The 10800-nt window shown below is 34.1% G+C and overlaps 1 protein-coding gene across 2 annotated transcripts; it reads left to right on the plus strand.

The window, feature by feature from the left end:
* The first annotated feature begins 204 nt into the window (after positions 1-204).
* Positions 205-7624, plus strand: LOC110894592. 2 transcript variants are annotated; one of them, XM_022141813.2, is made up of 11 exons: positions 206-473; positions 1010-1112; positions 1342-1355; positions 1676-1900; positions 2876-2947; positions 3166-3249; positions 3539-3577; positions 4268-4372; positions 4443-4608; positions 7132-7241; positions 7326-7624. In XM_022141813.2, the coding sequence occupies exons 1-11, from the start codon at positions 267-269 to the stop codon at positions 7410-7412; spliced, it is 1212 nt and encodes a 403-aa protein (XP_021997505.1). In that variant the 5' UTR covers positions 206-266; the 3' UTR covers positions 7413-7624. The 2 variants fall into 2 exon arrangements, with proteins under 2 accessions (XP_035831527.1, XP_021997505.1); XM_035975634.1 differs by lacking the exon at positions 3539-3577 and having other exon boundaries at positions 205-473.
* The last annotated feature ends 3176 nt before the right edge of the window (positions 7625-10800 follow it).

Genomic DNA, 10800 nt, shown 5'->3' on the forward strand with positions numbered 1-10800 from the left:
TAAAGAACGTAAAAGAGAACATGAGATGTAAAATCTAAAAAACAAACAACAAGGGGTTCAATATATAAAGGCAAGCCTCAATTTCCAAAATTATATATATTTGACAGATAGGAGTAAGATATACACCAACTCTATAACTCACCCACTTCACTTTGCCTTCACCTTTGGCTGAGGCATAAAATACTTATTATATATATTCACATTCACAAAATGCCAATCCTGTCACATTCTATATCTCTATCTATAGTACAGCTTCTTGCATAGATATGTTAGTGTGTATGGAGGTTCTTTTATTGGCGTTGGGCGGTCTTTTGCTTCTCGTTGGCGGAGGTATGGTAGAGGGTGCAGCCATCAAAGTCAACGTTGGTAACATGTCGAAGCTAGACGATGCTGCTTACTTTCATTTATATTATGGTAATACCTTCAAAGTCATCAAAAACGACCTCGATGGCAAGAGCTATCTTCTCATCCAGGTACCTATTGCAAGTGATCACCATTCAATCATTCGTCAAATAGAATGAATTTGAATTGCTTTGATTCATAAGCTGCAAAAACTGTTTCAACTTTAATAAACATAAAAATAAAAGAAATAGTAGAAAATCACTATAAAATAATATATTAAGACCGTAGGCATATCCTGTTGAGACATGCACTTGTTTGTTTCAAATTAGTGTTTTACAACGTTATTTAGTTGTCTACTAATAACAAATTGCTGTTAGATATTTTTTTTTCTTGCAAACCTAAATTTTATATGGGTATTTTCTTTATTTAACGATTTTTTTAACGAAAGTGATGTGAGAAATTTTCCCTCGATCACTTTGTTAGTTAGATTAGATGTTTACGGTCCGTTTTAAAGGTAAAAAAAATTGAGCATTAAATCTAGGTTAAATATGAATCAGTGAAACTAGATATGCTTAAATTTAGGTGAAATGGAAAATTATTCATGGTTGAAACACTATTAAGCATAGGTTAAAATGTTGGATTTTAATTTTTTATAATAATGGTGCAGAATAACTCAAGGATGGCGCCAAGGACTAAATATTGCACACCAAGGATCAAATCATTTGTCGTCCCAATATCAAACTTCTCCATGGATGCTCGTTATTTTCCAGGTTTATTGTATATTAAATATGCTTCTTCATGCTTTACTTTTTTATTTTGAAACCTATAAACAATCATTGAATATGAATTATTTTGCAAATACCTAAACAATAAACCATATTACATGATTTGTATATTTGGAATAGTATAAGATAACACTTAGATTATTGTTTATTACCTAGAAATTAAATATACATTAACATTCATAATATATCTTTGTTTTCTTTTGGATCTTTGCAGTTTCATTCTTCGAGGTGAGATTATGCGTTTGTTTGTAAGTCTTATCAATCTCTATGTACAAGCATATTATGTTATTGATGTGATGCATACAATAATCACGATTAACATTTGGTGATTGGTAATTTTATAAACACACACCTGCCTGTAATTTCACACTAACATAGTTATCGGTTTAATAATCTATCAACATGACCACATATACTGTTGTATCTATATTTGTACATGTTGTGAATTAGATAGTACATGTTAAATAGTCCCTTTTCTAGAACTTTATTATACACCTGTCTATACGAGTTATAGTTTAACTATCGGATTGCCAATAAAACATGAACAGCTTCTAGGCCTCATGCCGACGATGAAGGGCATCACATCAGAGAAGGTAGCGTCTCCATGTCTGCTTAAACTGTACAATGAGGGTGAACTTCAAATGCTCAACAACAGTGAGCCACAACAATTTTCTCAATATGCCGCACATTTCATCGGCCATGACGATGACCAAGAAACTCAATCGTGCAATTACGTTACTTTTTTTCCCAGGGACGAGCAAGCTCCTCTCCAAGTACTACCCTACTTCAATTCTATATCTCATGGGGCGTGTTTGGTATTGTGTTATGGAAGTGATTATTCAATTAATTTTTTTCAAGTTGCCTATAATCAGGTTTTGGTATAAAGCGTAGTGTATCTCATTCTTGATTAATTAACCGAGTTTATAATACGAAGATAAACGAAACTAGCCTAGAATAAGTTAAATATATATAGGTTGGGAGTTGACTAGAAAGTCTATTTTTCCAACAAAATATAAGAAGGCATAAAATACCATAATGTCAATCATAAGACACACTCAAAACCCATAAATAACAAATTGAAGATTACTAAAACGCCATATTTGTAGGTTTTGTATTGTGTTTTGGATGATAATGCTTTAATTATCAAATGACTAACATTAGTGTGTTTTATGTTGATTATCATGTTATGTTTTATATTCATAGTTCTACGATGGTGTGTTTGAAATTTTTTTAAACTGTTAGGGTTTGGAAATTGTGTTTTAGTGATCTTCACTCTATTATTTGTGGGTTTTGAGTGTGTTTTATGACTCTGTACACTTTATAGGAAAAATTAACTTTGTAGCCAAACTCCATCCTCTCTCTCTCTATATATATATATAGAGAGAGAGAGAGAACCAAACAAAGACTAATGAGCTACCCACTACTAATTATAACTTTTTACTATTATGTGAATTTCAAGTTGCTTTTAGAAACTCACTACTTATATGAACTAGCCCAAGATAAAAATAATTATGATTATTTGAGTATTACATCATACTACTTGTAGACCTTTAATCATAGTCTTTTCTAACAATGAAACAGTTTATACTTAATTATCATGATTATAAACAACTGAAACACATCCAACACTGTCTCCTAGTAGCCTTATATATTCACTTTCAAAAATGATTCCATACAAACCATATATTTTTCCATTCTAGATTTCACGTCTTTAGATCTCTCATGATTGTCAATTGTCGAGTTGTTAGAGGGCGGAATGGATCAAGTACTTGGGAATTTTTGCAAACGATGAAGTGAGAGCAAATGAAATCTATGATGCCGTAAGTGTAGCATTGTTTAAGTTTCTTTATTTTATTTACCTATTTAACAGACAAAACAAAATTCTGAGGTTTTTTTTTAGAAAAACATGAGTCAAGCCATCAAGTTTTAACCAGTAGAGAAGAGAATCTTATGATTACCCTTACTGAAAAGTTCTAGTTCTGCCACAATTGTATTTGTTACATTTCATGATTGACTGTTGATGCTTTTGGTTATGCAGGTGAAAAGCAATTACATGTGCTTGGTTAATTCAGTAGCAAGCAAAAACCTCAAACCAACAGTGGCCTGGATGGAGTTTAATGATGTAAGTATACCTATAGAAAAACAAAAGATATCTTCTTTAGATTTAGACTCGCAACGCATGTGGCTCCCATATGCATCTCGCCATATGTGTGTCATATGTGTGCTCACATGTTTTGTTAGTTAGATAATGTTTGATTTTTTTTGATTTTGATCTTTCTTTTTCATTTTATTTTCATTATATATGTTGGTCGACTCACTAATGTATTTGGACACCATGAAAAATTTGGAGAGGATGAATGGTTAAAAAGTTAAAGCCTTATATCTAGAACTGTATCTTTCTTATGGTGCAGGGTGCTTGGTCTTTCACAGATGAAGCATACAAGCTAAAGGTATGCTATTGCAAATTAAATATCAGAAGAATAAGCACCATTATTAGTTGCACCTAAGAGAACACTCATGTAATGAGAAAGTGCATGCACTCATGTGAAATATTTGATGAAGATGCTAATTAAATATGTTAGAAATCCAGATGAAGTCCACATATTTATCTTGTTCCCTTTAATTCCAAAATTTAGTACTTATGTGATATCCGAATTTGGTTCTAAGTTGGGTCTAGCTCTCTGGATGATGTCTCTCTATCCTATGTGATAGAGGTATATTTTTCCTACATTCCACCTTCCCAATACCCTACAAATAGTTTTGCTATTGGTGGTATATTATTGAGTTTGGTTGTTGTTGTTGTATCACCCGGCTTCTTATACAACCAATATCGCCGGCTTTGCTCACTAGGGGCTTACGAATTTGTTTTTGGTTGTCCAAGTGGAGACTTCCCAAGAGGTCATGCATCTCGATGCTACTCTCGCTCGAGCATGCTTAACTGTGGAGTTCTTTCATCATAGTCAGTGTGCCCAAAATGCGTTGGTGATATTATGACCCAATATTTCTCATGTGGACAAAACCTTTTGATGTTTGATTTGCAAGATGGATCGATTTATAACTTAAAACACAAATATTATATCAGAATTAAAATATTAAGCAGGTGAAACTAATAAACCAACATTTTGGTACATGTGCAACAGTATGTAGAAGATGCAGGTGGAGAGAATTTGGATGACTCCATAAACAAAATAACATACAACACATCATCTATTGAAGATTTGGAACTACTACATGCCATCTTATGTGTAAGTTTTACTCGACTTTATTTAAATTTATCCACAAACTTTACTCGGATTCTAACTTCTTGTTATTTAGACCGTAGATGTAGTGATTGACGGAACATTAACGACAGACCCGTTTGGCTACAACGCAACATTGTTTCTCCAAAACCTCAATATAGATGATAAATCTTGTTTTGGTTTTCTTTCATCTCAAAGCGTGTGGAGACACGATAAACGTCTTTCAACTGATCTAGCTCTTGGTATGTTCTGTTGAAGCTTATTTAAATGTTGAATGAATAAAAATTTCGTCAATATCGTTTAATCTTATAAAAAATCTAAGCGGGTGTATCAGTTTCCTTACATAATCGGCTTAAGTTTATAATAATAATAATAATAATAAGAAGTGAGTTTATTAAAACCGTGCTAAGGGTAAACTTGTAATTTTGAACCACAAATATATTTCCTCTCAAAATAATCATATAAGACCAGCAGCAATGCAATTCCGTCAACCCTCACGAATTCTTAGATGGAACAGTGAGAGGAGAGGTGAGCTGTAGATATTGCTAGGAAGGGGACTTGAAATTCTTTGAGATTTTATTGATTGAATTGCAAAGAAACATACTAGAATATATATATATATATATATAGGGTAGGGCTAGATAGAAAACCCTATATATATAAAAAACCCGAGAAAACCCAAGCTCCCGACATTTTTTTTTTTGAAAAAAATAACACATGTAATATACATGTTTTTAAGACTTTTGAGCCAAAAAAATCAAAAAAGCGCCGAAGGGATATTTAAAAAAAAAAAACAAGTTTCAGCAATTTTCAGCGAAATTATGTCTTTTTTGCTTAACACGTGTTAGGAGCTGAAATTTGTTTATTTTTTTAAAAAAAATCCCTTCGGCGCTTTTTTGTTTTTTTTGGCCCAAAACACTCTAAAACATGTATATTACATGTGTAATTTTTTTCAAAAAAAAAAATGTCGGGAGGTTGGGTAAAAATGGCTTCCCATTTGGGTTTCCAGAGTTTTCTAAGAATTTTAGGGTTTTTTATCTAGCATTATCCATATATATATATATATATATATGAACATACACACACACACACAATTGTAACTACCTATGAGCTAAGTATGAAAATGAAAAATCACATCGTTACATTAAAATACAAGATATCTTTGGTGAATATGGTGTTGGCTAGTATCTTCCTAAGTCGCAATAGTAGTTGGTTGGATGCAAAGATTAGCTTTAAAACGATTAAATAATTGGCGTTAGAAAACTTTAGTAAATATGTCTGCGTACTGGCTGTCAGCAGGGACATGTATACTTGAATAGAGCCATGCTGAACTTTTTCCCACGCAAAATATATGTTAATCTCGACATGTTTAGTGCGTTGGTGCTAGACTGGGTTTTGCGACACGTACCTGGCCGAGATATTGTTGCCGTAGATTACGAATGCCTATTTAATTGGGACATGACACTCAAGAAGCAAGTGGTGATCCCATGTTAGTTTAGCAGCCGTATTAGTAACCTCCTGATACTCGGCTTCAGCGCTGGATCGTGATATGGTAGGTTGATGTTTAGAGGAACACGATAAGTTGTCGACGAGGAAAACACAATATCCTAAAGTGGATATACAAGTGTTAGGACACACCCTTAAGTGGCATCAGAATAGGTAGTCAACTAAATGATTTGGCGGGAGTTAAGTGAAGCCCATGATTCAAGGTACCTTTGAGATACCTCAGTAAACACTTCAGAAAATTAAAGTGGGGCTCACGGGATGCATGCATAAATAAACATACATGTTAGACTGCGTATGCTATGTCAGGCTGAGGCTGAGTGATGGTGAGATATTGAAGGGCATCAGCTAGGCTACGATAAAGAGAGCCGTCAGGTAGAAGTTTTCCAGCTTATGCACTAAGTTTATTTCCGGTATCGGTGGGAGTGGCTGATGGTTTACAATTTTGCATGTTGGCTCGTGAAATTATGTCACTTGCATAAGACTCTTGAGAAAAAAACAACCCACCATTTTGAGATAAAACTCGAATGCCAAGAAATTGAAATTGATATTGGTTCTAATTCATGAGATAAAAGTTTAATGAAATGTTGAAGTAGGGAAGTGTCAGAAGATGTGAGTACAATATCGTCCACGTATAATAGTAAGTATGCCATTTAGTTAGTACGATGATATATGAATAATGAGCTATCAGATATAGCACTTCGAAACCCGCAAGAAATGATAAAATTCACGAACCGATGGTACCATGCCCGTGGTGCTTGTTTTAAACCATAAAGTGACTTTCGAAGGCGACATACGTGAGTAGGCCGATTCAAATTGACAAATCCTGGTGGTTGAAAAATATATACGGTTTCATTTAAGTCCCCGTGTAGAAACACGTTCTTAACATCAAGTTGACTACCGAAGATATTTTTATTTTAATTTAATTAAAATGTGAATTTGTATTTCCATACTTAGCTCATAGGTAGTTACAGTTTATCGTCTGTGAATGTCGTGAGGACTAATAGGACTCCCTAGTCTGTGGCCACGAACCGTCCCTGGAGTAAGCGTGCTAGTTTCGTGTGTGTGTGGGGGGGGGGGGGGGTCAGTAAGTCCATTCGTTTGTGGAGAAGAAGTGTGGCCTATGGGATAACTGACCACAACTGTGAGGTGGCCTCATCCGTGAGGCATCGCGTTGTTTGTAGAGAAGAAACACTCTAGTATTTACCCGTTTTTCAAAAAACATAAATAACTTATAATATTTTCTTCATTTTGTTTTCAAGATTGGTTTGATGGAGCAGTGTCACAACCACAACTAGTCCTAGCGGACCTAATAGAAGTTCTCTTTCCATCAGGGAATTATACAACAACTTACTTTAGAAACCTCCTAAAGGTACCTTAATTTTTTTTCTTACAATATATAATTTTTTTTATTTGAATTGATCATATTTTAATTTTTGTACATCTGAAAATGCAGGAAGAAGAGCCTATAACCCTTGGTCCTGAAAACTGCACTCGAGATACTTTCACTCCAATGGAGCTAACTCTAATAACATGCCCATAGAATACAGTTTTTTTTATTTAAATGATGTTTTAACTATTTAAGGGCATGTTACCTTATTACTCATTTTTATAACATTACTGGGAATATTTGTTGGACAACCGGTTCACTTGCAGCGGAAGTTTTGGATGATTTCTCAGACATGATTTGCATAATGTGAAAGTGTAGAAAATGAATTAAGTAAAGTGTGAAGAAAACGAATGATTTGTGGACAATTTTGGTTGTAAGGAAACTGTCTTGATAACCGGAATAATTGCCGGCAATCAACTATATATATCATTGATTTTGGCGGGTAACTGCTCCGGCAGTTGTGTTTAAAACACCACCCACTTATCATCCTAAATACATAAGCTATCATCCGAATACATATCATAACTACATATAAGTTCGAATAAATATAATACATATCTAAAGTTTAATAATACTTCTAACATAACCCCCCCTTAAACTTTAGTTATGTTTTGAAGCTTGCTGCATAACACTTCGATTTGCATCTTCAACGGCTTTCTTCATGTGATTAAAGTTGAATCGCTTCCTCTTCTTTTGTAGATTCCAGTCGTCTTCCCATCCGTTCCCGGCGAAGAGAGCATATTGAGCCGAATCCGCATCATCATGAAAATCTCCTGTACTTTTCCTTCTCCTGTGGCAGCCTTGAGAGGGACCTTCTTCCTCATTCACCATTTCTTTATCATACACTTTTTCCTGCACTGATTTAAACTTGTAATAATATTCCAAAACGTCAAGATACATGGCATAGATAACCCTCATGTAATCTCCGTCTTGGTAGTCAAATCCTAAGTCCTTCGCTATTATCGGCCATATATTAGTGGTAACATCCTGGTAGCCGCCGTCTCTTGCTACCAACACGTACAGGCTTAACAGATCAATCCTCCTTTTGTTCGGAGAATATAGAGGAACTGGTCTTGAAGTTATTCCCATGTAAACGTTCAGGAACCATCGCACCATTTCTTCAAACTTCTTTTCAAGATCATACTTATACTTGAATATATAGTCTCGGTTATCAATCATATCTAGCAAAGCGTTGCAATCAGCAAAGTCATGGAATTTGCCCTTATGATCATCCGACTCCAATCATTCTCATCTTCATTCGAAACATTTAATGTCTCGAAATAAGAATTCAAATAGTTATCTTTGAATTCATCATCTACCGTACACAGATCTTGCAACCTTCGTTTCTCACTTAAACCCAATTCATCCTCTTTTGTTAACCCACTCACTTCGCTTACCGAATTCACTACTGGAGATGAAAACATGGATAATATTTTACACGTATCACCGGATTTTCTGATCGTAAAACCATGAAGTGTTAATTGATCAAGGCTAAGAACATTCCAGTCAATTTCCGGTGAATAGAAAACACTGTGGATTCGTAGTGTATCATTCCCAGTTTTCATTTCCACCGATCCCACCTCTCGTATGAACAGGAAATTATTCATTCCTGATCTTGTTTCTACACCCATCATGTGTTTTACCCGTTTGAAAACATTAAGATTACCTACGAAATGATGTTTGAACGTCGGATTTACGTACCAGATTTCTCCCCATTGTCCACCCTCAGTCCCGGTGACAATCATTTCATTCTGGCAGTGAACATCATCTTCTTGTCTACTGATTCCGATGTTGATTTCCTGCTTGATCAGTTACGTCGCTTCGTCGTTTTCCTTGGCCTTACACATGTAGATTTGATGCCCCGGTAGATGGAAGTAGTAGCATAGTCTTACACGAGGGATTCGTCTATCTTTTTCGTTCTTCTCATCAACACAGTGTTGACAAGGCATGGTGGTTGCACGCGGTTTGATTTCTGCATGTTTCCTTGTAGCGGCTCTGATACCACTATGTTGGACAACCGGTTCACTTGCAGCGGAAGTTTTGGATGATTTCTCAGACATAATTTGCATAATGTGAAAGTGCAGAAAATGAATTAAGTAAAGTGTGCAGAAAACGAATGATTTGTGGACAATTTCGGTTGTAAGGAAACTGTCTTGATAACCGGAATAATTGCCGGCAATCAACTATAAATATCATTGTTTTTGGCGGTTAATTTTGGCGGGTAACTGCTCCGGCAGTTGTGTTTAAAACACCACCCGCTTATCATCCTAAATACATAAGCTATGATCCGAATACATATCATAACTACATATAAGTTCGAATAAATATAAAACATATCTATAGTTTAATAATACTTCTAACAATATTAAATGTTGTAATTTATTTCAACCCAGACTACCTGTCAATTTGTTTATCAGTCTATTTAATTTGCTGAACTAGTGTAATATGTACACTATGAAGAATTGTGGATATATATGGGCGGGATTTAGAAAAAAAAAGTTTTTAATGTGTAAATCACTAGAGTAATTATTACACTACAATTTCAAAATAGCGTAATAATTATTATACTTCTATTTTGTTGCAGTGTAATTATACGCGTGTTTTCATCTTCGTTTGGTACGCTTCGAACTGAAAAAAAGTATTTTTATTTTATCTTAAGAGATAAATGTATATAAACTACACATCACATGATGAGTAGTTCAATGTGTAGCATAGCTTATATTAAGTGCACATGTGTTGGTAGGATACAAAATATGATATAGAATACTAACTACATATTTATGCAAATTATTTTGATGGTAACCAGATGGTTTATGTATGTGCATAACCTACGTGTGCGTATGTAAAATGCATAACATTAAAATTTTTGAAATGACGATTAGGAAATATAAACAATTTAGATTAATGTTTTGTTTTCTAACTCGTTTAAAAACCAACATATGCTTAGAACCATAAGAACCACATAAGCATGTTTATATATAACATTCAATGAAAATGGTAAACTTGAAAAAAGAATGATTTATTTCTCTTTTCCAGTTATATCTTTGATTTTTTTTCTTCTCTCCTATTTTTTAAAAGTATAAAAATGTGTACTTATGCTAATATACATAGGGTAAAGTTATTTTACAAAATCTCCTAAATCTAATAAGTGTACAAAGACACAATGGATCGCAAAATATATCACAAATTCGAGCAAAATCAATGCCGAGAGATATAACACAATGTCAAGGAAAAAAGACACAATGAGTCACAAAAAAGATACAATGATATAAACAAAAATTCTAAAATCTACAAGCTACAAATCCAAGAGTGAAAACCTAAGATCTCATATCGTAGAGTTCAAAGAGACAGTTTAAACGTCGCTTGAATGAAATCAATCTAGAGATCGATGATACCCTTCTTATGGTTCCAATATATTTGATTCTAATTTTGTGTGAAATCAATATGATATGAAAATCTTAATGTAGGAGATAGGTGTGTGATGAAAAACAATAAGCACAATCATAAGGAGGAATTGAGAGATAAGAAAGAAGATACGAAT

Source organism: Helianthus annuus, chromosome 7 (assembly GCF_002127325.2).
Source record: "Helianthus annuus cultivar XRQ/B chromosome 7, HanXRQr2.0-SUNRISE, whole genome shotgun sequence".
Taxonomy (NCBI): Eukaryota; Viridiplantae; Streptophyta; class Magnoliopsida; order Asterales; family Asteraceae; genus Helianthus; species Helianthus annuus.

Bases quoted from the DNA above. Each gene is read 5' to 3' on its own strand.
- LOC110894592 (XM_022141813.2), top strand. From the start codon at position 267: ATGTTAGTGTGTATGGAGGTTCTTTTATTGGCGTTGGGCGGTCTTTTG. The intron at 2,948-3,165 runs GTAAGTGTAGCA...TTGGTTATGCAG, and splicing joins CAAATGAAATCTATGATGCC to GTGAAAAGCAATTACATGTG. The intron at 4,609-7,131 runs GTATGTTCTGTT...TTTGTTTTCAAG, and splicing joins TTCAACTGATCTAGCTCTTG to ATTGGTTTGATGGAGCAGTG.